The 27,337-nt window shown below is 39.2% G+C and overlaps 1 protein-coding gene across 1 annotated transcript in view; it reads right to left on the bottom strand.

Annotated features, from left to right (window-relative positions):
* Positions 1 to 9,529: 9,529 nt before the first annotated feature.
* LRCH3 (leucine rich repeats and calponin homology domain containing 3) overlaps positions 9,530 to 27,337 on the bottom strand; it is an 80,525-nt gene continuing 62,717 nt past the window's right edge. The window contains exons 12-22 of the mRNA XM_075268470.1: positions 26,420 to 26,471; positions 26,102 to 26,224; positions 24,428 to 24,472; positions 22,705 to 22,758; positions 17,743 to 17,823; positions 17,001 to 17,049; positions 16,513 to 16,614; positions 16,228 to 16,334; positions 13,404 to 13,541; positions 13,237 to 13,314; positions 9,530 to 10,534 (exon numbers count right to left, since the gene is read on the bottom strand). Coding sequence (XP_075124571.1) covers positions 10,328 to 10,534; positions 13,237 to 13,314; positions 13,404 to 13,541; positions 16,228 to 16,334; positions 16,513 to 16,614; positions 17,001 to 17,049; positions 17,743 to 17,823; positions 22,705 to 22,758; positions 24,428 to 24,472; positions 26,102 to 26,224; positions 26,420 to 26,471 — 1,036 coding nt within the window. The 3' untranslated portion in view covers positions 9,530 to 10,327. The remainder of the gene's footprint in view (positions 10,535 to 13,236; positions 13,315 to 13,403; positions 13,542 to 16,227; positions 16,335 to 16,512; positions 16,615 to 17,000; positions 17,050 to 17,742; positions 17,824 to 22,704; positions 22,759 to 24,427; positions 24,473 to 26,101; positions 26,225 to 26,419; positions 26,472 to 27,337) is intronic.

Raw genomic sequence — 27,337 nt, 5'->3', positions numbered from 1 at the left:
CAGCAAATCAGTTCAAAGGGGTTGTCCAGGATTAGGAGAAAGGGTCTGTATTTCTCAAAAGATGGAGCCACACTTATTTCTGGTATTCAAGTGAATAAGGAGGAGCGGTAATACAAGTCAATCTATGGACATGTGTGGCACTGTATCAGTGGTGAACAAAAAGATCTTTTATAAAATCCTATTCAATCCCTTTAATCACAGTGCCAAGTTACTTAGGAAAACCAATAGAAACTCTTGGCAGGTCTCTAAATATATTGTACAGTACATTAACAACCAGTTGTCACATGCCAATCTAGCATGGATTACATTACTAATGTGAAAAATCTGTCTCTACAAAGTTTCCTATGGACTTAGTCCAACAATTTGGTTCCCATTTTGTAAAGGGTGCAGTATAATTGAAAACATTAAGCCTAATTATTGATCCATTTTTTTAAATGCAAAAATTGCAAGTAGTAAAGAGTGAACTGGAAGATTTAAAAAAAGATTTTTTTTTATTTTTATAAGGCTCTGTTCACATTGCATTCTGCTTAACAAATGCCTAAGAGGCAAAATCTTTAACCATACATTCAGCTCGTATGTAATACATTGGCATTTTAAGGCAATAGATCAATAAAAACTAGATAAAGCTTTTCAATACTGCTTAAATTAAAAACTAAAAAGCCTTATACATGCTACTTGAATTACTGCCAAAGGATACTTTTGGCATAATGGGAGTCTATGGATGCGTTCACCATAAGCACCCGGAAAATTTGCATTGAGTATGCCTTACCCAGACACAAAATTGGATGTCAATATTTCCTATACCAGGTTCTGGGGATATTATCACTCCTTAAGTAGAGATCACCTTCACAGGCGTATGGAGTTTTACAAAAGCCTTTTTCACTCCGCTGGGGAATTATGGGAAAAATATGCAAATCTGTTTTCCAAGATGTAAATGGGAAAACAGTGCCTCTGTTCGCTGCCCTCTAGGGGCAGTCCCCTTAAACAACATGCCCCATTTAATGCTATGATGCGGGGTTTAACCAAATCAGTATCCCATTAAAGGCTTGTTGAAAAAGTCGGGCATGATGTTTAAGGGGGCTGCCCATAGAGGGCAGCAAACCGAGGCACTGCTTTCCTATTTACATCTTGGAAGACAGATTTGCATATTTTTCCAATATATCCTATAGTGTGCCTAACATTTCACAAAACAAGATTAAAAATGGTGCATATCTTATTTTTGTAAGGTATACTATGCCACTTTACTTTTTATTTTAGTTTTAATATAGATGAGATTGTAAAGAGTTATTCAGAGTACAGTTCAGTGGCGTAACTGCATGGATCCAGTATTTTCTCTGGCCCTATTTAATACGTGCACATAAAATACATTATAAAAATGTATAATGTTAACTAAATGTTTTGATCAGTTACTTAAAGACATTGTCTGGTTTAGAAAAGTCACTTTCCAATACCAAATTGTGTCATTCTGGTTTTATAAAGGGGTCTCTAAGTCAGAATCTCATCTATTAGTCAGAATGGCGAGTGGCTAGACAGAGGCCTGGACAACCCAACATATCAAGCATTACATGTAAAGTTTCAGGCGTACCAGTCTCTGTTTACAAGTGCAAAACTGTTGGCTGCTGCTGTCTCCTTCTGTACTACTGGCATTGTGACTTGGTGTTGATGGAAGTAATATGGCATGTAACTGTGGGGGAAGGGCAAATATATTGCTTCATACAGGGAAGCCACTTTCACATGTTAATATTGCGGAACATTTGCTTTCCGGTAATGGTTAGACCCAGATAAGCGTCTCAAATTGTGGACTCTATGGTAGGACAGAACAGAATGCCATTTGCAGGTCTGAATCTAAAACCAGGATTGGACTTAAAACACAAGAAGAAGGGAGGCACCACCTGTCCTTAAAGCTATAGTCACATAACAGTATATAATGACCTTGTGACATCCAGACAGCATTACATTCAAGTGAATGGGGGCTATTGACATGAGCATCATTTTGACAATCTGTTGTCTGTTTTCACAGACCCCTCCATATACTGGCTATCACTTACTGTCCGTTATAAGTCCGTTGGTCATAAACTTCAATGTTAGAAAAATAACGGACACTTGCAGTTCTTTTTTTTTTCTCTAACGGACAGAAAGGTCCTGCATGTAGGATTTTTTTGTGCGCTGGAAAAAAAAATGGATTTGGGTGTAAATGGACACAAGATAAAATCTCATTTAAATGAATGGAAATTTCTAAGATTCAGCTAGTGTCTGTTGCTAAAATCTTGTAACGGACAATAGCCAAGGACACTGCTGACGTAATGTGAACACCCCATAAGACGCGACTGTTTTAATGTTCATGTGAATAGTCCAAGTCTTACACATTCTCTCCCTTTAAGATACGCTTCTGGTTTTGGCTTCAAAACTACATCAGAATACACGTGACAAGAACTGTTTGTGTAAGGGCAGCCTCAGGGTGCTGCACCACAATGTACCATGCAGCACAGGAGCCACACTCCACGCCAGTCACTATATGAAGAGGTGTTCTCTTATTCCTGGCCAAGCGGTAACCTGAATAACTTTGTAACCAGTAATGAGGAAGAGCCACTTCTCAATGAGTGCTTGTACTTACATGAGAGCACGGGCAGCCCCATACTATAGTGCAGCACCTGTAGGGCGCCATCTAAATGAGGACTGACATCTACGAATTAACAAAACATGTAGGGCTCAAACTACTTTGTTAGGTAGCGTTGTTCATCCTGGATTTGGTAAAAGAACATCAATAAGTACGCAGCAGGTAGGGAAATTCACAACTGCCACAATAAACAGCCTTTGTTTAACACTCAAAATTGGGGATTAACTTGTATTTTTGTCTTTAAACATTTTTACAAAGGAAACCAATTTGACAAAAATATATTACATCAACCTATTTCCAATAAATCTAATCTGTTTTACAGTTATATCTAAGACCAACATTTAGCATATCAATATAGTAAAATCTGCAGACAAAGCATCAGTATTTGAAATCATTTACAAGGTCTAAAAATATTGTAAAATAAATGCAGTCAGATAAAGGGTGTAGTACACAGGTGTAATATGCAAAAAAATTATATATACACAAGTTATCAAACCCATTTCAGGTACACAATTGTATTTCATCTGTGTAAAAATTATGGTAGAAATTTACATAAAATACCAGTTAACCGTAAAAATAAGACAGTCTATTATACACACTTGATAACCCTGCAAGGAGTATGGATATCAGAATTATGTACCAACAGTTACTTTAAGTGTGTACTCTGTAATAACCAAGGGTCATCTGGGATGATATACTATAAAGTCAAGATAAAGATATAATCTGTCAGTGCCCCTATAAGAGAGAAATCAGAGAAAACCATGAGGCCATGTTCTTTATATAAAAAAAAAAAAAAAAAAAATCTGTTTAAGTTGTCTTAAAGCCTGTCACAAGACTAGGAGAAGGAGACTGGACATGGCTAAGACATCAATGGCTTATCTTAAATGTAATAACATTAAACCAGGACCAAGGGAAAGAAGAAGATGAAGGAATAAAGGGATTTCATTTTTTGTGCATTTTCTTGGTTCTTTATCCCTTTAAATCACTCCTTGTAGTTTCAAGTGGGTAAACATAACTAGTTTCCCTCAATGTCAGAGACATGGCCTCATTCACAGAACCGTATACATCAATGTTTTCTAATGAGCTGTATTTTTTTTTTTTATTATAAAAACACATTAATGAATTCCAAGATATTAATCCGGAAAAACATGCTCAAATCTTAAATAGGGAACATTATACCGTCTGAGATGAACATTGGACAGGGGAATTTAAAAGCTTCAAACAAAATAAATGAAGACACTTTTTTTTGGGGGGGTGGGGGGTGGGGGGGGGGTTTTCCATTCCCTTTTATTAGGCTTCCCAATTATATATAGCCAAAACACCTTGTCCCATTGCGGAATCATAAGTTGTGCCAATTCATGAAAGTCAGGGGCTGCATGAATAAAAGGACTTACCAGTAAAATATATATATATATATATATATATATATATATATATATATATATATATATATATATATATATATATATGATTTTCTTTTACATGGAATGGTAGAAGAGTTTGGGCTATATACAACACAAACTGTAAATTCCCTTTGAAAACGTACATCATGTTTGTAAACCATGCGTGTAAAAGTCTACAAGGGGAAATTACAAATGACTTTATAAACAGGGCGTCAATTTTATATAAGCTCAGTATTAGAAAGGTGAATTTTTATTTCCATGGCCGAATGTGGTTGGACAGTATTCAGCTGCTAACCGATCTTTGTATCGTTCTTGTGAATAGCTAGATCCTAGTGCTCGATAGAGCTAAACAGACATTCGTTTTATTAGATGTATGGTTAAATCAGATGCGACATGGCCATTTGGTTTACCTGGCTTTCTGGATTGCATCAGTCTCCTACAAAGCAACCCCAGATTGTGCAACATGTATTCGTTATTTACAAGATTACTCCTAAAGCCAAGTATTGGCTAAATCGCTCCCTTTCCTGTTAATTTGTTCACTGTGACCAAAGACTGGAACTAGCAAAGCTTAAAAACAAAATAAATAAAAGCATAAATAAAAAATAAAAACACAAAAATTTTAAATTCCAAGATCACCAGGTCAATGTGTCCATACAGGGAAAGGCTTAGTAACTTTAGGAGTCCGTTTATATGTCATTTACATATTTAACATCTGCAGTTAAAACCAAGGAATATTTTGTGCATAGTGGATTTCATTCATTTCTATTAGTCAGTAATCTTCTGGTGCCAGGCTTCCACAGAAGTGCATAATGGTGCTTTGCTTTATTACCTTGATATTCTCAGCATCTTAACTGCAAACACTTGGTGCACACTGCGTGCCTTAGATTGTCCTTGCAACTGTTCAAGGAATTCCTCAGGCCCACTGCAGATTTCCTTCCATTGCGATGAACAATATAAGGACCTCACCACAGGTGGGTACAAGGAAAGTAAAATAAATAACTTGTTCCTTTGCAGAGCTTTAGAATGGCTTCCTCTCTGGATTCAATGATGTCAGTCATGTACAAAGAAGTTAAATATTGCACTTCTTAATGTCATTATAGCCCATTCATTGCTTGGGCATGATCTTAATTGTATAATTGTTTTGGAAAGTGCTTATAACATTGATACTGAGTGGAGAACATTAAGTAGGTAATAAATTCTAAAATTCAATTAAAACCTTTTGTGAATAAAACCGAAGCATGTGCGTGTAAAGTCCCTTATGTACTTGTTATCTGCGGGCCTCTTTAGTGAAAAGCAGGATGCAGAAGTAGCACACAGCATGAGGAGCCAGTGGGTAACATTCAGACACTGGTGGGGGATAAAGGTTTTGGTGGTGCAAGATCCAGCAAGGCCTGCACTGTTCCTGCTACTTCCACTAATCCGGTTTCTTCAAGGATGTGGGGAGGCAGACACAGACGATCCTGGACATCAAAGTATTAGGAAGGGGGTACAGGAGAGGGAGGAAAACAGAAGGGTAAAAAAAACAAAAATTTAGAAAAAAAAAAAAAATAACTATGCACAAAATAATGATGGTGATCAGTGTCAATATCAGGGAGATTAATTACAGAAGTTTATGTTGATGGGAAAATCTCTACCCACTAATGTGATAGGAGATCAATAATATCCAAGAGGTACAGGTACATGGAAGTGTTTGAAAAGATGAAAGGAAAAGGTAACATTTTTGAAATCCAGGGAAAAGAAAGCAGGAAATACAGGAAAGACACACTTACATCAGTAGCAAAATTTATTTACAAAATTCAGCAAAAAACAAAGTGCAATTGATAAGGAGGAGCAGAAGAAGTCATTATAACATCAATGCTCTGCATTCCCACTTGTTGTAACAGTCTGCAGTACTATACATCAGTCACACCAGAGTATCAGATGGGCAAACAGTTGCAAGCTAACTTGCTATTATCACTATATTTCTAATGTTATTACACAATGTTGTGATAGTGTCAGTGTAAACCCAGCCTAAGTCTTCAGTTCTCAAGTTACCCACAGAACTCTAATGCAGCATTTATTCTGTTAACAGGAGTAAGGCACACAAGCCTTGCAACTTTGTCTCTCTTGGTTAGTGTTACAATAAACCTCTCAAAAAGCTACTGCTGCGGAAAAACATATTTCTCAAAACCATATGGCCTGATCTGTCCTTGTAACCGAAGCAAATGAAATTGCTTCCACAAACAAGCAAAATGAATCCAGGTTTACATGCTACAATTCTGCAGTCTGCTCATCATGAATGTGCCTTTAGTACATGTTAAAGGGGGTGCTCATAATTTATTTAGCCCTTCTAATCAAATAACACCAAAAACAGGAGATATATATATATATATATATATATATATATATATATATATATATATATATATATATATATATATATATATAAAAAACAAGAAGACCCCCATATCAGCAGGAGATGATCTCCGTAGAGATGAGCGAGTACTATTCAAAACAGTAGTTTATATTAGCACGCTCCCATAGGAATGAATGGGAGCGGCCGGTGCGCAGGGCGTTAAGCGGCAAGACGCCGGCCTCAGTTGAGTGGATGCCATATGGGTGGAAGGAAACCATTTTTTTTTTTTAAATAAACATTCTACTAGAAATCCCTTATAGGTTTCAAAGTAAAGGACTAAATAAAAAAAAAATAATTCCAGAAAACCCCTTTAACATATCACATTCATTTTAATCACAATGGCAATGGTTACCACTACTGATTTACAACATGTAAACCTGTCCTTGGTTATGTCTGCCTTGTCATTGGAATACTTGTCTGTTGCTATATAGTTTTTGAGTTGCATGGCTTTGTGTTTGGAAATCTGCATAAAATAATACAGCAACATTGTGCTTGACATCAATCCTCAGCTGAGGTAAGGGTGATGCATAAATCCAGGTAATATTTGGCCTAATGTATAAGTAGTTTCTATTGCTTTAGGTATACATATACAGCTCAGTATTTCAGAGGAACAAGCATTAGTTATTATATGTATCTCACATACAAGCTGACGTTGTGAAATCCATTGAGGTGCTACTTTGGCTCCAGTGCCACAAAGGCCCATTAAGACAATAAGTGCTCAGTAAAAGTAGTATAAAATCTGAAGCGACACTCTTCTATTAGAAACCTTCACTGCAAAAACATTAGGCACAGCACACCACACACATCTGAGATAAGCTGCATGGAGGTTATGCTACAGTATTAACAGGCATTAGGCTAACATATAGATTGGTCAGCCACTAGTGTATTTGTAAACTCAGATCCACATGCAGAGGTCTGCCACATCATCTTAAGATCTTATTAATAATATGTTTCCTCACACTACCAATAAACATGGACGTTCATCATGAATGAGCATGCAAGTTTTATCACTAGTGAGGGGAAAATAAATGGCTGTTGTCACCTTTGGCTAATCCCTGAGAGAAATAAAGGTTCAGAATGCCTAAGCTCCGATCTGTGCGATAACCCAGGTAGGAGAGATCAAAGGGCATTTGGATTTTGCATTAGATTTTTACTGAATTCCTCTGTATGGAAATCTACAAGTACCACCTAACCAAAAATATAGTTAAACTTGGGCCCAAAAGACAGTGTCAAAAACCGCTGCATTTTACTCTACCTGCAAAGTAGATGGATTTCTGGTTAATTCCATCTACACATTGCAGGAAAAAATCTGCAGTGAAAAAGCTGCATTTTCAAAAATTGCAGCATGTCAAGTATATCTGAAGAAACAATGGAGGTTTCTGTATTGTGTAATAGGAAAAGAAGGTCCACATAGGAAAACATTCCAGGGAAAAAATACTTGAGTTTCCGGAGAGTTTTTTCCCCACAGCTTTTTTTTTGCTGCATTCCACTACATGGGGCCTTAGCCTATAGGGGTTTTCTGAGTTAGCCAAAAATTGGCCAGGAATAGAATAAATGTAATAAGCATTGCTTATTTATTTTGCAGCCAGGGTTGTGGAGTCAGTAAAGCACTAACTTCTCTATTTTTCCACAGCTCGATGCTCCTCCATAAATGGCTGACAACCATCGTCAGACAAAAGATGCAAAGCTCCTCTAATTCATGGGGGAAAAAAGCCAGTGAAAGTAAATATGCAACAATAATATATATATAATTCATGGTCATATGATGAGCACATAAATGCACAGCTCATTACCAAGCAGATGACTGTACTGTGACGAGCTGTGCCCCGGTGTGTCCATCACATGACCATAGGCATATCTTGTTTTCACTGGAAGTAAACAATGGAGGACAGCAAGCAGTGCTGTAGAAAACCATGAGGAATTGATATACAAAGTATATTAGAAAGTTGTATAACTTTTCATTATACAAACAATTCTGTTACCCCCAACTCCCGTGTCAGACATTCTGGCGTTCACTGCCAGCTTCTGTCTACTTGGCTGAGTGTTGATGTAGCCCTATACAGTGACTGTCCTCAGTGGTTTTGTGCTGGATACCATTAAGACCAGTGACTGGCTGAAGTTGTCATATGGCTACATGTCAATGGTGCCACTGGAAAAGAAGAGGAGTAAACAGAAATGGCCATGTTCACATCTGTGCGGGAGGACTCTGCAAGGTTTAAGTTTTAAAATAGCAGACACGCTGCAAAGCTCATAGTCAATAAGGTATCACGGACTCCGTGTGTTACCACTATTTTAACAGTCTACCTCTTTGTTGTGGTACTTCGGTGGACCTGAACAATAGAGAGGCAACGTCAGTGTGAACTTAGCTTAACAAATACTAGGTTTTTTTATTTTAATTACGTTTCCCACACTAGGGCAGTTTTTTGCCCAACTTGGAAAATTTAAGGAGCACGGCCATGTGAGTCACTCTCCTCCTAAATCACTAACCATGAGTCAGTTACAGAAGAACTACAAAGGCACACCTTATACGGGTAATGAAGCTGTACACCTACCCTTCTCTAAAGCACTACTGAGCTCCATTCCTTAAAGAGGACCTTTCACCACTTTTGGGCACAGGCAGTTCTATATACTGCCAGAAAGCTGACAGTGCGCTGAATTCAGCGCACTGTCGGCTTTCCCGATCTGTGCCCGGTGTGAAGAGCTTATGGCCCGGTACCGTAGCTCTTCTATGGTCAGAAGGGCGTTTCTGACCATTAGCCAGGAACGTCCTTCTGCCTCGCGGCGCCAATCGCGCTGTGCTGTGGAGCCGGGAGGAACGCCCCCTCCCTCTGCTCACACAGCTTGTCCGTAGACGAGCATTATCAGGAGCGGGAGGGGGCGTTCCTCCCCGCTCCACAGCACAGCGCGATTGGCGCCGCGAGGCAGAAGGACGTTCCTGGCTAATGGTCAGAAACGCCCTTCTGACCATAGAAGAGCTACGGTACCGGGCCGTAAGCTCTTTACACCGGGCACAGATCGGGAAAGCCGACAGTGCGCTGAATTCAGCGCACTGTCAGCTTTCTGGCAGTATATAACACTGCCTGTGCCCAGATATGGTGAAAGGTCCTCTTTAAAGACGTTGTCACATGAAAATAAAGCCTTTATGGACACATTTGTAAATTATGGGGAAGACAAGTCCGACTACATCTCTACTGCAGCATCTCTGTGGGGTAAACTGTATCCAGCTTCGTAATGAATAAATAGAAATGCCCAGATGAATCTGAACTAACACAGCGCCTTATTATTTTATCCCACATAGAGGGCCCTTTAATAAGCCTTGGACTTTAGATTTGGTGCTCCTTTAAGGAGACTTCAGTTCGGTAGTGATGACATTTGATCACATAAGTTATTTCAGTCAGACTATTGAGCCTTTGGTATAGGATATTCCCATGTGTCCTCAGAATGCAACCAATCTTTTTGTTGTATCAAACTTGGAAATAATAACTACTGGCAACACTGGCATGAAGGCACATGAAGGGTGTAACTAGCCCTAAAAACCAGCTACTGATCCAAAAACCTTCTGACCATCTGCTCTTTTATGAAGTGAACAGCATTTCTTTCTCCTAAATGTATCAACTAGTGACCATACAGAGTGGCTATTGGTCAAAGGTAACACTGGCAAATCTTTAGGTTTTATACGTGTGTAGCATTAACTATGTGATGGTTAAAGCTGGCTGTGTAGCGTAGCTCACAGACATAGAGGCTGTAATATTTCCATCCATGGGTAATGAAGTTTGTCAGTTCTGGATTACTTCACAGTAAAGGGTTAAACACTGATGATGTGCTTCAGATAGAGGTTTGAGGAATTCATAGTTGCAGGATCAAGCACACACCCACCCCATCAACAGTTAGTAAGCCAGTCCCCCTGCCTCTTCACGCCTGGGTCCAGAAGGTAAGAAACCAGCGATAGAGCATGAAGAGGAGAAGCATAAGGGTGCAGTAGAAAACCCCAAAGCCCAGGAGGTGGGAGGAAAGAGCAGGTGCTTGTGAGCCTTCTCCAAAGGAGAGGAGACTTTCCAGAGTCCCCTTTACGCTGCAGAGGTTTAGCTGGAGAATATCTGAAGGGAGACAAACTTTGTCCTGTCCAGAGGGGGTGAGCAGGAAGGGAAAAACAGAAAGCAGAGTCAGTCATGCAAACACCACCATGCAGTTAGACACTTGCCTGCTGACAAAAGAAAATAAGACAAGGGGAAGGGTGGAAAATAGACAAAGGCAGTTAAGGTTCTTACCTCTTCATAAATATCTGTCTCGTGGTGGTTTCACACACAATGGCCCAGATTTATTTATAGTTATGATAAGACGTAGACACTGGTGAAAACATGGCAAAGCTAGGTTTGGGCTAAAAATTTCCAACATGCAAGACATGTGCATGTGGCTTCTCAAATTCTGGCCAAAAATCAGCCAACTAAAAGTTGGCATAATATAAGACTAAACAGTAAAGATGCACCAGATTTAGTGTCCAGCATCAGCCACTGTGATAATCCTGGCACATTTTTAGACTACCTGGCTAAGGCCTTATTCACACATCACATTTCACATACCTGCAGTATCTGCATTTTTGCAGATGTCATACGTACCTTTTTATTTCAATGTGTTTGTTTAAAGAGGACCTTTCATCAGATTGGGCACAGGCAGTTCCATATACTGCTGGAAAGCCAACAGTGCGCTGAATTCAGCACACGATCGGCTTTCCTGATCTGTGCCCGGTGTAAAGCGCTATCAGTCCCAGTACCGTAGCTCTTTACAGTCAGAAGGGCGTTCCTGACAGTCTGTCAGGAACGTCCTTCTGCCCAGCAGCGCCTATCGCGCTGTACAGTGTGAGCGGGGAGGAACGCCCCCTCCCTTCCTGATAATACTCGTCTATGGATGAGCACTGTGAGCAGGGGGTGTTCCTCCTCGCTCCACAGCACAGCGCAATAGGCGCTGCTGGGCAGAAGAACGTTCCTGACAGTGTCAGGAACGCTCTTACTGTAAAGCGCTACGGTACCGGGACCGATAGCGCTTTACACCGGGCACAGATCGGGAAAGCCGATAGTGCGCTGAATTCAGCGCACTGTCAGCTTTCCAGCAGTATATGGAACTGCCTGTGCCCGATCTGATGAAAGGTCCTCTTTAACCAAGTGTTTTTGCATACCGTGGGTTCTAATGCACCGCATTGATAGTCTGGGTCCATGGGGGGATAACATCCATGTGTCATCCATTTTCAATGACCCAGGAACATACAAAATATAGAAAATGAGGGGAAAAAAATGGATCTGCTTTTCATAGATGTGAAAATTTAACCAGTTATGGACAGCACACCATCCATGAGAATGGGGTGCTGTCTGTGAACAATCACCAAAGCACCAGGTGGAATCAGAAGGAATAGGAAACAGGTCATGGACTTTTCCTTCCTGCAGGAACCTCTTCTGATGATGGCTCAAAAACCTATATTAAAAACTGTGGTGTCATTTGTTTCAAAAGACAGTGTGTGTGAAACCACCTTTATGGAAAAACTAGTGTTAAGAGTAGAAGAATATGACACAGTGAAACGTGAGCCTGATAAATGTCCCTCAAAAACAAACAATGTTCTCTTAGATTTGATCATATCTACTCTTCAATAAAGTTCTGGTCAGGCTCAGACACAATTACATATTAGCTAGTTTACATATACTTCAAGCTGGCTCTACTTTGTAATGAGCAACTCTATTTATATTGTTAAAACAAGCCCGCACCTTTAGGCCGAGTTCACACGGGGTATTTTGGTAAGGATTTTGAGGAGGAGTCCGCCTCAAAATCCTAACCAAAAAAAGGCTCCCATTGAATTCAATGGGAGTTGGTCAGTTCTTCTTTCCGGGAGTGGTTTGTTCCAGCTCCCGGAAAAACAGAAGCGAGGTGCTCATTCTTCAGGCGAATGTCGCGGTCGGTTCAGCCGCGAATGTCCGCCTGAAGACACTCCCTCCCGACTAGGCCCATTCGTTTGGGCCTAATCCGGAGCGGAGTGCCGCAACTGGATGCCGAAGCACTGCACCGGCATCCAGTCGCAGCTATCCATATTTTGGACCCGAGTCTGAGGCGGCCACTGCGTCAAATTCCGGTCCAAAATACCCCATGTGAAGTCAGCCTTAAATTGCCAAACTAAAATCCATCCTGCAAACCTTAATCCAATTTTGTACCAAACACTGTAGCGGCCTACAAACCAGTGAGCAAGTGAATAAATAAATATGGAGTAATGCCTTTTGGGAAACCATGGAAACTTCTATGTGTGGCTCTGTTGCACCTACCCAATATATTCTAGAACTGGCCATACAGCCTGATGGTGGCTGCTCCAGAACCCAACATAAATATATGACCTCTTGGCCAAGTGTGCATGTTTACTTTAGCAGGGTGAGAGGACTTTGCTGCTACTAAATACCTAGGGTAGGCGTTTAAATCTTCCAAAATCAAAGCACAGAGCATATTGAAATGTCCTTCCCTCTTACCCCAACAAATGCTGTCAGGGAACATTACAGAACTCTGTTCACATAAGGGTTTTTGCCATTGCCACAATTATAGTGTACAGACATCTTCTGGTGTAGGTTCAAAGTGAACTTGCATTGGTAGAATAAATTAAAAGATGTTGGCATCACAAGGGGAAAAAAGTGATTGTTTTAACAAAATATTTCATTTCAATTTGAGTCTATGGAAAGGACAAGGTAACCAAAGAAAATGGCTACAAAAAAGGTTCACACACAAAATAGAAATTTTTTGTTGTTGTGCTCTCAAACTATTGTAATAGTGGACAAACAGGCAGTGCTTCTTACCTGAGGGACGCCAATTTTTCTGCATGCTTCCAGGAAATTTTCAACATTTCTTCTGCATTTTGCCATTTTGAGCTTAGGCTATTGAAGACAGACAATGATTGTTACCAGTAAAAAGTCAATTTTTCTATTACAGTGTTCAGTATGCAGTTTACAACAATACTACTTACAACAGCAGGTGAGGGAACATGTATGCTCGGCACGGACCTTGGCCGAACGTGGTTGGCTAAGTGACACAACACCACCCCATCTGTGAGAGCTGCTCCCAAGTCATTGGGAAGTGATACTTTTAACCGCGATTCTATATTCTAAAAAGATCAAAACCAAGATTTATTGACAGAACTAATGCAGAGTAAAAGTTTTATGTAACTCAAACTTAATAAAGAAATGGCCCTGGAATACAAAAGAAAATGCAAGATACAATTAAAAATAACAAACAAGCACTGACATCCATCTATAGAGTCTGGCCAGCTTAATGGTCTACAGCAGGGGCACTCAACTACTTTTAGTAAAGGTTCATTGACCACGTTCTGCCATCAGGAAAAGGACCGACCTGTACTGCAGCTGAACCCATCCAGTAATTTATGGTAGTTTTCAGAAAAAAGATGTTTGACTATAAGACGCACAAGAAAAATTTGGAAAAAATATTTCCTAATGTGGTATTACACTGTGGGTGGTGGCACTGAAGGAGCATTATGCCATGAAGGGTTGTAATGGGACATCAGTGCCCCCATACAGTATAACACCCCATTATTGTGCCGCCTCATAATATGCTTCTTAGTACCTCCCCCCGTCCTCACAACCACCAAGTATAATTTCCCATTAATGCACCCAAACATAAGTAACATTAACAGCAGCTGAGAGACTCCTTCTCCTGTCCACGGTCACCAAGGCCTGATCCCTAGCACTAAGCGGTAGGATTGGCATTCTTCCCTGTTGCTTTCTGGATCTCCTTGCACTAATGTTTTGACTGTGATGAAGAAAAGATATCAAGAGCCTCTATACATATACTTATTAGAGGAGAAGGGACGATCTGGGTCAATTCTAGGAAATTAAAGGGATTCTACCACTAAAACACTTTTTTCTAGTTACCACGTCGGAATAGCCTTTAAAAAGGCTATTCGTCTCTTACCTGTGGAAGTGCTCTCCGCCGCGCCGTTCGTTCAAAATACCGGTTTGTACCGGTATGCTAATGAGTTCTCTCGCAGCGATGGGGGCGTCCCCATTGCAGCTCGAAAACTCACCGCAGCGCCGCCTCTCCGGTCTTCGGTGTCCTCCCCTTGCTTCTTCAGCGTACTGTCGGACGCCTGCGCAGTACGCTCTGTTCGACGAAGATTGCCGAACGTACTGCGGGCACCGCACTTTCGCGCATGCGCAGTACGTTCGGCAATCTTCGCCGAACAGAGAGCATACTGCGCAGGCGTCCGACAGACGCTGAAGAGGCAAGGGGAGGACACCGAAGACCGGAGAGGCGGCGCTGCGGTGAGTTTTCGAGCTGCAATGGGGACGCCCCCATCGCTGCTCCTGCGATGGGGACGCCCCCATCGCTGCGAGAGAACTCATTAACCGGTATTTTGAACGAACGGCGCGGCGGAGAGCACTTCCACAGGTAAGAGACGAATAGCCTTTTTAAAGGCTATTCCGACGTGGTAACTAGAAAAAAAAGTGTTTTAGTGGTAGAATCCCTTTAAGGGCTATTCTGGAGCTATCAATATGTAGATTTCCCAGAGTTAGCCCTCAATCCACCCCATCCCTGCTTTCAACAAGAGTGCCAGATAAGCAAATGGATAGAGGTTCCCGATGTCAGTCATGAATCATATGGTCACAAGCTTGGTTATTGTTGGGCAGATGACTGGAAACAAAAGGGAAGCTTACTGCTGCTGATAAAGTGAATCCCCATATCACTATCCCAGAGGGAAGATCACAGAACCCCCTATTCCCATCCTAATAGAAATTGGAACGTTTGAATAGGCAGTGCAGTGACGGGAAGGATGAAGCATCATTTTTCACTGTTATACCTCAATAACCATAACTTTTTTATTTTTACGCTGATTTAGTCATGGTTTTTTTGCAGGATTTTTTTGTGATTTTTATTTTTTTACTGTTTCTGGGACGAATAAGAGAAAACCACTTACTATATAAATTTTGCCTGTTTATCGTATATTACCATTTTCAATTTATTCTGTGGGTCACTGCAATTCTACATATCCAATACATATAGGTGTTTTTGTAATGCTTTACTACCTTGGCACAAAAGAAACATTTGTTTCTGGATCACCCATTCTTAAACTTTTTTTTTTTTTTTTAAATCAATGGAACTATGGCTTTTATTGTGGGATAAGTAAAGGTTTCATTGTTGTCATTTTAGGATTTATGCAACTTTTTGACTGCTTTGTATTTCATTTTTTGAGTTGCAAAAACGGCAATTTTGCATTTCTTATTTTTTTGCCATTCCTTATACAGGTGAAATATTGTAATAATATAGGTCAGGATGTTATGGATATAGTGATACTAAATACCTATAGGTTTTTTATTTCAATTTTTGAAACATTTTAAATAGGAGAAAAAGGAGTTTTGTTGTTTTTTTTTTCTTTTAACTCTCACATTTTTTTTCTTTTATTTAACATTCTATCGAGCCCCCCCAGAGTACTTTACCACTAGGGGGCTGCAAGTTACAGCTGGGCTCTTGCGGTAATAGCATCGGCTTGGATTCTGAGCCCACATGATCAGCCACATCCATGTTCGGGGGAATGTATTAATTAACCACATTATCCAACATACATGTAAGTGAAAATGGGGGAAGGAGGGGGGGGCATGCATCTCAGTTGGATATTAATATATTCACTTTACATATTAACTATTATTCAATACAACCTGCAGTAAGCAAATTTTCTTGAACAGAACAAAAAGCAGGGCTGTCTGCCTTATTGGCTCTCCAAAATTAGAACAACGATTTTGTGTAGTAAAGCCTGTATTGTTAATTCAATCACAAACCTTTCTGAGTTGCTCTGTGACTTCTAATTCTTCTTGCCTAACTTTTGAACTGTGCTCTGATCTGGAGTTTCCATTAGAAGTAGCAGGAGGAGGTGGTGGTGTGTTACCTGTTAATGACAGAAGTCATTGAGGAAAACATTATAATTCAGTACGATACACTGATGAATTCAAAAAAACAAAACAACGCTGGGTCTTTGTGTTTTCCTGTGCTTCTTCAGCAGTAAAAAAAAAACAAACACCTTGATGTTACACAAATGGGAATATAACAAACACTCTCTCACGTACTTCTCTTGACTTCTTCACGATTAGCAGCCCGGAATAAGAAGCTTTCTGGGCGCTGAGGTGAGCTTCGATATGATGTAACAGATGCTGGTGAGGACAAATGTACTACAGCAAAAAAATAAAAAAATAAAAACAAATTCCATATATCTGTCTCTATATACACACTATATATATATATATATATATATATATATATATATATATATATATATATATATATATATATATATATCACACACATTATCTATCTGCACATATACACATGCATAAATGAAACATGTTTAAGATAAGTGTGAGGTAGACTTATCACTACAGATTGTCAACATTTATCTACCGCTGACAAGTGTGTTATTTTCTGTTCTTGCTATTTATTTGTGGCTACTGAAAATTTCACTAAAAGCATGGACATTAATGTGAACTAAAAAGCAAGTTTCATGGTAGAGGGCCTAGAAATGTCGTACCACAAATACAAGTGAGAAGGAAGTACTGACCAGTCTGGGAAGTGGGAGATATAGGAGTCAGCGATGACCTCTCATCACTCTGTCAAAAGAACAAAAAGAATAGAATAAATGACAAGTGTGGAAGAAAATTAACAAAACACAAATATCCAACATGCATGAGGTAACACCATCATCTATCCTGTATGTTACTTTTTGGAATTATTTGCTTTACATGTCTTGTAATTGTCTTAACTTAAATTGCCTTCCTTTCTCTACTCACACTCAAAGCTGGACTTCAATTTTATCAAGTGAACGCTTTCCCGTAATCCTAAAATGCTTTGTATCAAGTCTAGAGCACATTTCCAGAAAACTGTTCTTCCTACAGTAAAGGTTGGAGATAGGAGGTAATGCAGGAAACTAGATGAAACTAAAGTTGACTAGAGTCGAGGACATGGTATAGCTAAAGCTTAGTACAATGACAGTAAAGCAGAACTACACGTAAGATTGATAATTCTCTGGATATTTTCTCATGTCTGCATGCCTCTACTTAAATACTAAAGTAACGTCTATTAACCAAATAGGACTCTCCTGGATAAAAGAAAATCGGACAATCTGTCTTCATAAAATACTTCTCTCTCCATGATAGATTCCATGGAATCAGGATACTTACTGAAAACATATGCTGCCAAACACTATAATGAATCTTAACAGGGAAGTTATACCCGGCACAAAGGCAGGAAGGGAAGAGGGAAAGTAACCAAGACACCAGAAAGAAGTGGCATGCTGTATTCACCTGCACGTGGCTTCCTGGTCTCCTTTTAATGGTATTGGTGTTATTGTCAATCTCAAAGACAAAGTGAGGCTCAAAGCCATTCTGATAGCAGCAAAAGGAAGAAGACAGAAGAAGAAAGATAGGAATAGTGTAGCTAAAACATGAAAGCATCTTAGATATCCATAAAAAGGAGAAAACAAATCACATTGTACTGCATCCTCCATAGAAAGGCCGCCAAGTGCATGCAAAGATAGTAAAGAGCAGAAAGCGAAGCCACAATGAAAGACAATAAGCAACAATACAGCCTGCGCCTTTCTATGGTCAATAAAAACAAGCATATGTATAATATATACACACATGAAAAACTGGAGAAAATGTGGAACAATGCAGTTACCAGGAAATACCTGGTAATCCAAGTATGACAAATCTTGCTGCATTTATAGTTGTATCTGTTACATTACAATTGGAAAAATTGCACCAGAAGAATTTTTTTTTTTTTTTTTTTTTTAACATTCTACACCGGGGTAGGCTACCTTTTCTATACAGCGTGCCAATTTAAATTAAAAAACAAAGATTAGGTACTTGGAGAGCAATAAGTGTAAGGCTGACGTCAAGTCATACACCACAAATCATAGCACAGAAGTGCTGCCACAAGATGCTTCACACATTTACTGCCATTTCCCAGGATGCAGCTGTACTTTCCCATTAAAAGCAATAAAAGTATAGCCCTCAATTAGTGGTAAATGTATGTGTCCAGGAGCACCATGTGGCAGCATCCTTAGGGTGGTGACACAATATGCAACTGGTGCTTTCACTTCAATATAAAGCTACATTCACATGGTTCATTTTTGCATTCATTTTTATTGGAAAAATGCCTGCGTTTTTTGTGCAAAAATACAACTCTATACAGAACAAAGTTCCACAGTGCCCACTCCACATGGTATAATGTCTCTCGGTGGAATAGAAAGCCAACAAATTTTCCAAAAATTTCAGGTTTAGCCAAACCTGACATTTTGGGTGTTCACCATTAATTAGCCAGTATACTGTGGGGTTTCCTCAAACCCCAGAGAATAATAAGCAGAGGCCCAGGAGCGGGGGGATCAAACATAAAAAACAAAGTGACGCTAGGTTCACACTAGCGCCCGGGTGTGTCAGACCGAGTCCGGCCGTGTGCGCCGGTGAGCGTTTTATGCTCTCCGCCGCGAAACCGTTTTTTTTAAAAGCAGACACAAAGTACTGCATGTCTGACTCTGTGTCCGATTTTTTTTTTAAAAAAAAATGGTTTAGCGGCGGAGAGCATAAAACAGTCACCGGTGCTCACGGCCGAACATCTTTCAAACCCATACAAATGAATCGGTATGAAAGAGTCCTGCAGGTTTCCGTCTCCTGCTCAGTTTTGTGCAGGAAACGGAAACCTGCATGAACGGAGACCTGGCACAGATGTGAACGAGCCCTGACTCCCACTCCTGCGCTCTGGAGCGTCTCCCTCAAGTCAGCAACCACTGACTGGCTCTCAAGGATCACATCAGCATCATTATGCATCATGACGCTGCCATAACCTCCGAGGACCTATCAGTGGTCTCGATGTCAGGCAGAAATGCTGAAGAGAACAGGGAGTCACACCGGAGCAGCGAGTAATGTTTTTTATGTTCGATTACCTCTCTTCGGTTTGGTCCGAACAAAACTGCTGGACAAGCTAGTCTTTAAGTGCCACTCTCTCAGGGACTCGGGCTCCTGCGCTAGAGAAAGACACCATGCATGCCTTGTTGGGTGTTGCCGACACCTGATGTAAACAATTTAAATACGTCGCTTTAAATTCAGGCCTCTGCAGTGCATATTAATTCCATAATGAGGTGGGTATTTTTGGTGTTCCAGCAGACACAACCTTTCTTTGTAAGTGTAGGGTTTTTTTTTTGTTTTTTTTTTCAAAACCATATACAGTTTCAGAAAAAAAATGTGGTATTCAATGCAGCAAGGCCCCAAGATTTTTTTTTTTTTTTTTTTTTTACTCACCATCATCAAGCATGCATTATGAGATTTATTGACACATTACCACACAAGATACAAATGAATGTCATTTTGCTTTATTTTCTTCTATAAAAATGACCCCCCCCCAAAAAAAAACAAAAAAAACAAACAAAAAACGACCACTACCAAGGCCATTTGGGTGAGCTGCGCTGTTCACTGACAGATGCGCTGTCTATACATTGTATAGCAGTGAGTGTAGGTACTGCGGCGCTGCCTCATTGAAGTCTATGGGGCAAATGCTGCAGTACCTACACTCGCCACTATAGCTTGTTCAGTAAGTGAGCAACGCGGCTCTCCAGAGCTGCCTCGATACTGATTATCTGAGGAGATATGTGCACCTTCATCCTGAGTATAGGCAATTCATTTTAAAAACTGGATAATCCCTTCAATGTAAGAGGTTAGGGGCAACAACAGGGTACTGTAAAGCAATATCTCTAATAACTTGTGTAGTTAACAAATGTAAACAGCCACATCCTCACACTCAGTTATTAGTAATACCGTCAGTTTCTTCCTCAAACAAATCTGCTGAAATAGAAATGCCCTGCTTTTCTGTGCCACAAAAGCTCATAATCCCTAGCTGGCTGATAGTTGCTGGAATCTTGCCCACCTTTCCTTTGATCTTCTCTTCTAGGTTATCCCTTGTGATATGTAATAACATCTTCATTTAAACCTACTTCAAAAGTCTTCTATATTAATCCTTTTTTGGCAATAGTGACATATGACTCGATCTACATCGACCTCTTAAGTAGAAGCATATAATGTGCCTGTTTTCTGTAAGAGATTTCTTTGCAGCAGTTACCTCCCTTCTGAGCACAGTGATGATCAGAGTGCTCATGTATATGTAGATAAGGCACAGAATCCCCCAGGAACAATAGACTATTTCACAGCTTATCTACTCTCTGCACTGGGCACACAGCAGGTCTAGAAAACTCTCCCATAAAAGTCAATAGTGTCTACTCCAGACTACTGTGTCTGTGGACCATGGGTCAGCCTCTTCCTTTTTCCGGAGGATGAGCTCAGGTAATAGGAACTGCAGGATTTTTAGATTTGTTCGAAAATGTAGTGAACATAACAGAAATCACCAAAATATAAAAATTTAATATAAAACTTAATATTCATTTTGTCATGACATATTTCCTTTAAATCAAGCACAATGTAAAAGTGTTAGCTATTTTCTATTTATTATTCAAGCTTTGCTAATGGGGGAATACCAAGAGCAAAAAAATCAAATTCCTCACATACAAATAAGGTCAGTGAAAGCCGATTCTGTATGTAAGACCACAACCAACTGCAGTGTCTGGACGTATCCAAGAGAAGAAAAGTATTACTGTAGGTTGTGTGGCAAGGAAGTAGCAAAGACAATCAACTTATCCATCAATCAACTTCCTTTCCTGCACAGACTGAATCTCAGGCCATGGAGCTGTTTAAACTTTGACTACTTTTAGGAAAGTGAAAATAAAGATGTTGTTTAGTTGGAGTCTCAGCACTGTGGTGCTCTCCCTCCTTCTGACCGGGAAGGAACAGTGGCAGTCAGCAAATATATTAATTCTCAAACAGAACAGGCCATATACAGATAAGATTGCAAATGACTGTCTTAAAGAGGACCTTTCACCACCTCCACCAATTCCAGTTTTTAGCATCTATTAATAGGCTCTGCTACCGTTTCAGCACAGTTGGAATTCTCTCCACTTTTCCTGAGCAACAAGCGCAGTTAGTTTTGGTGCCTGCTATTTAAGTTCTGTACTGTCTGCATTTGGTCTGTGTAATTCAGAGCTCTATTCAGAGGCAGCCAGTGTCAGAGCTCAGAATCACCCCCCCCCCCCCCCATTTTTAACCTGCCAGAGCACGTTTTTGGCAGATACTTGTTTGCCATTGTAAAGGAAAACTCATGTATAATTTTCAATGGTGGGCAGTAGAAACCGCTATTTTGGCCTGAATTTATTTTATTTGGATAGATTAATAAAATTAAATATTTAGAAAAAAAAAAAAACATTTTCACCATTTAACCTGTGAAAAACAAACAGTTCCACACACTGCACTTTCTAGTGAGCATGACAGGCATGGCCACCGCTGCAGCGGCAGTGGTTATGAGAACCTGAGTTCAAACCAGTATCTATGGTACATCCTGCGGATATGCCATACAAGTCAAGAGATGGAAATATTTGTTTAGATATGTTCATTTGACATCTGTATTACTTGTTGTGACACTGGAAGTATTCAACAAGGAATTTTGCAAAGATAAAATAAAAATGGTGACAAAAATATATTATAGGTCATTTCTTGCATCATGTGAAAAGCAAAACAGTCATAAGGAGAGCGGCAACTAAACCAGATTCCATTCTTGTTCGGCTTTCAATGTTTCAGAGACATTTCTACTTGAGTACTGAGGGAGATAAACTACACTATAGGTGAATGCTAACCCAACATAATGAGAGTAGTTTACTATTTAAAGTATAGCAACAATTGAGCTGAATCATCCATAACCTAACAGCAGAAACCAGGACTCTGCAATAATATATTCGTCATATATCAATTAGCACTTATGAATATGCATACAGAGCACCTCTATGAGGCAGTCATACAAGATATTCATCCACTGACATATCTTTTTTTTTTTTTTTTTTTTTTTTTTTTTTAGGATGCAGCATTTCCAAATATACACTGGACAGCTCAAGCAGGCGAGTTATATGCTACTTCTTGAGCAGTAAATTGTGATTAAACTAAAATAAAAACTACACAGCAAAATTACATTAGTATAACCCAGTACACCATGCAAAGCTTTCAGTTTCACATTCCTTAAGCAAATGTGAAAAAATGCTGCAAACTAACAGAAATCTTCGCTTCACATCTATGCAGGAACTGTCCTGGTTTATGCTGTAGACATGCATCTTCTAGTGATTCTACAGGATTTATGACATGCTTAAGGTGCCAGATCAATCCATGCAGGGTTCTTACCACTAAGAGGGCACTATCATCTGTATGCTGGGAGCGTCTGGATGGAAGGGAACACTGAGATGGAGGCAGGGAGAGATGGAGCAATGTCAAAAAACACACAAACTCAAAAGAAAAAGAAAATGCAAATGTTCAGATACCAGATGGTGATAAAAATGGACAGAAGCAGATTTGTTTTTGATAAATGGTTGGGATACTGAGTGAAAAATGGCACCTCCTATGACAACTGTAAAGAAACAGAATCAGCATCAGATGAGAATGCCAAGTCTGTCTGTCATATCTCTTACCACATCACTCACGTGTCCTTCTTGTAACAGACATGCAAATTTCATTTACACTAATAAAAGTACAGTATGGCCTCTGTGATGGGCAACCTTTGTGGCTACACAGGGCATATTACCCTTTCCTTCTGACAGGGGCAGAAAAGGCCCCGAAAGCTTTGGTACTCAAAGGTTACAACTTAAAAGAATTGTGGTAAATCTGCAAATAAACAGCCATATTTTACACACAGACACAATATGACATTATTATGTGGGCACTATATGGTACGGCAGTAGAAGTTGCCACACAGTGAACCATCAAACCCAAGCCCAGTTCTGTGTGTAACATGTCCTGACTCTCTTTCATATATGTACTAGCAATATTAATGCGTGAATAGTTACTGAATGCAATGACTATCAGGTTAAAGGTGGCAGTGACGCAGAAGTAGCCATGGACACAAAAGAAACAAATACAGAAAACATATTAATCTAGAGAATGTTGTCATACCAAACAATGGATGGCGATGGAAATTATTTGTTACATATTTCATAGGTATTAGTGGACATTTAGTTGAGTGAAAATGTGTACTTTGATAGTTCTTAGACTTTATTAGGGCTTTTTCTCTTTATTCTCCCTTCAGTAAAAACACTATATACTATACACTACTATAACACTATTCTATGACTAAATGAAGAAAGTGTTTCAATATAACGCAGTGATTTTGGCAGTAATATACTACAGATTATAAATGTCAGTTACCCACGGAAACATCAATCTATTGTCATGGCTACCAGTAATATTAGAGCTTCTAACCATACGAAGGGATATTCTTATTATCGCTATAATATGAACAGATAAAAACTACTTGATGCCTACAGACATATTGAAAAAATAGAAAATATACATACTAGGTTGTGAGAGGATACCACATGATGTGAACAGTCATCCAAGACGCTTATAGATTCGGATTTTAATATTTTATAACAAATAAGGTGCAATTCACACAACCCAGTTTAAAATGAAATTAGGCACGAATTCTCCAAGTGGCGCAGTCCGGTGGATATGGGATGTCTTTAGAGTACATGTTTTTAGGACTGAATATTTCCATAATACACGCCAAGATTTTTTTTACAATCAAAAATTCAGTCCAAGCAGCCAGCAAATACAAATCACTGAAAGTGCCAACACCAGGGGGCATCATAACAAGTAACTGAAGTATCGAGAGTGAGGAACAATTTAAAATGGAATATATTACCGATACATAGGTTGTACAAAAGGACAATTTGCTAAATCAAAAAATATATTTTATATTATTATTATCGAAATGATATATTTCCATGTTTACAACTTAAAAAGCAAGGCTTTGCAATCATTCCAGAAATAAAATCATGAGTAGTTTTTCAGAAAATATGGCATCCTGTAATAGTAAAAAGCGGTCAGCGGAATCTCAAGCATACATCCTCACCTCACTGTCCAGCGGGCTCTGCTTCTCTGGACTCAATGCTTTCAGCTAGACAAGGAAAAATTATGTTATTACTGAAATGAAAAGCAAGCCATCAAAGTCTAACTATGCAGTGGTATGCAGAGAATAAATGCAGAAATATTCTCAGCAGCAAGGATGGAATGTGCAGAAGCTTATTTTATTCTTATTCATGCAAACAATGAACAGACTTGTCAGATTAACACTAGCAGAGACAAAAATACTGACAACAGTGAAGTGACACATAAGGGAGCTGCCACATACTGCACAGCTAGCTAAGGTATGACAAGAATGTCTACAAGCAATCAAGAGGAAAATCCCAAGAACTGTATTGTTATAAACACTGCAAAAACCGTATACACTTATACCAACAGTTAGTAATATGACGGCAGCCAAGGTCACCTCAAAGATGATGAAAATAAGAATGGTGCCTTTGCTCATAGCAATGCCTTCAGGGTAGGGTCAATATTGTTTTTCATACTGCTTTAAAAGATCCATAACTTTTCAATCTTCAAAAATTAAGGGAGTGTCTATTTTTCAGCAAGACAAGTTGTATTATTTGATAGTAGTGTTTAATGTACTGGGAAACTGGAAATTTATAGGGTGCAATGGAAAAACAAAAGAAATTCCAACACCTTATATTGAGATTCTTTTCATATCATTCACTAGGTGGTAAAAATGACACAATGGCTTTATTTTGTGGGTCAGGATGATTACAGCAATATCAAATTTATATAGTTTTTGCTCATTTTAAGTACAAAACCTAAAAGTGTCATCAATTTATGGGAATTTCTTTAAACATTAGGAGGCGTAATGATGGAAAAATGGAATTTCAGATTAGATCATTGCAGGTCCAACTGGAAGAACCCCAGGGATCACTAGAACAACAACTGAAGCAAGCGGTAGTCAAGCTGACCCTTAATTCACAAACTGTACGAGAATCACAGCAACAGGGAAGTTCTGCTGCTTTTGTTGTGTTGGGATCCAAGTGCTCCAAACCCCAAAGATCTATCAATTATCCACTATTCAGGGCTAACTTTTTTTTTTCTTGAATAACTGCTTTGAATACAATATATAAGATGCAAATATAATGTTCTGTACAAAACAATGAACTGATATATATATATATATATATATATATATATATATATATATATATTGATAAAACAAAGGAGAAAGTGTACCTACACCAAAAGGGATTTATGGAACTAAGAACTGGATGACCTACCCTTAGAGAATAGATCACCAGTATCAGACTGTCTGATATCAGTTACCCCCACCTATGAGCTGTTTGAAGGGGGATTCAGCGTTCAGAGCACTGCAGCCTTATTACTTCTTAGAAAGTACAGAGCCATACAGTGCATGGTGTTGTGCTTAGTACTGAAGTTCATTCCTATTCATTTCAGCATGACCATTTGATCAACAGACATAATGTCAATGGTCTGAGAAGAGGAAGTGGCAACTGCCTGAGCACTAAGACTACTTCAACAGCGAATTGGTAGGGTTACCACCCACCGATATGATAGAAGACACATTCCTAGGACAAGGCATACATTTTCAAGGAATGAAAAAGTAATTCAGAATACATTAAAACCGTGTAACTGTCTCACCACTCATAACCTCACCTAGAATCCTTATGAAGGACATATTAACACTTACTTTTACAGGGTCTGTATGTGCGAGCCTGTCTCTTATCCTTTCCTCATCATACTGTTGTGCTGCCAGTTGCGCCTCCTTCCTGGTGCTTTCTAATATATCTTTTCTATATCTGTCTGTTTTTGTCTACAAAAAAAGACCCAAAAATGTTACCCAAAATAAGAAATATTTTGATTTTTAACCCTCTAGAGATTACTAATAAGAAATTAAGAGGGTAAGAAAAATAATAAAGATGCAGACATGAAAACACAAAAAGCAAAGCATTAAAGTAGAAGATGAGGTCATAGGAAGAAACCACTAGATGCTTTCACTAAATATTACCTGGTTGGAACTATTTGCCAAGGATAGAAGATATGTGGCGTCTACCTGGGATCTAAAGGTAAAGACAAAATATTCGTAAATATTTTATTAGTATTTAAAATCATAATATTTTATTTTTACTAGAGAATATGTTGAGGTTATAGTAATAAATTAGTAAGTAGAACTGACATATAAGACTCTGCTTAACAGGAGAATTTCTACCATATAAAGTTATGGCAGGTCACTATCATATGCCATAAAATTGTGATCATTGGGATTTAATTCAGGGAATTTTCACCAATCCTGAGAACAAAGGGGCAGTTATTTCTAACCAATATACAGCACTAAAGTAAACAAAAGTTCTTACAATAAAACCCAATTTTGTCTTAATATACATATAAGTTCTCCCTGTGTTTGCGTGGGTTTCCATAATGATATGGAATGTAGTTTGTGAGCCCCATGTGAGACAGTGATTGACAACATCTGTAAAGCACAGTGGAATATGATGACCCTATACAGGTAAGCAAAACAAATAACTCACAAGTGTGCCAGTAGTTTAAGGTTTAGCATAAACTTTGACCACTTCAGGTTTGTTCTACTCTAGCATATTATTACAGTAACTCACGAAATTCAACCTAAAGTTCACACTTTCATGTCTGGTTACTCTTACACAATTTTTAAAAAAGGGGTTTTCCAGAACCATGATATGGATGACCTATTTAGAGGATAGGTTGCCAATAACTGATCTATGGCTGGCTGACCCCCGATGCAGCTGTTTAGAGAGTATACTGTATAGTCACAGCATACTTAATATGCTGAATACTATACAGTGGTGGTGCCTTGTATGGAATCTCACCAGTTATGTGAATAGGGCAGAGCTGCAGCATCGTCATGTGACTAGTAAACAATGTCAATCGCCTGAGAAGAGGAAGCAGAACT

The sequence above is a fragment of the Leptodactylus fuscus genome, chromosome 3 (genome assembly GCF_031893055.1).
Source record: "Leptodactylus fuscus isolate aLepFus1 chromosome 3, aLepFus1.hap2, whole genome shotgun sequence".
Classification (NCBI taxonomy): Eukaryota; Metazoa; Chordata; class Amphibia; order Anura; family Leptodactylidae; genus Leptodactylus; species Leptodactylus fuscus.
The sequence above is the reverse complement of the archived record's forward strand: the minus strand, read 5'-3'. Positions and strand labels throughout refer to the sequence as shown.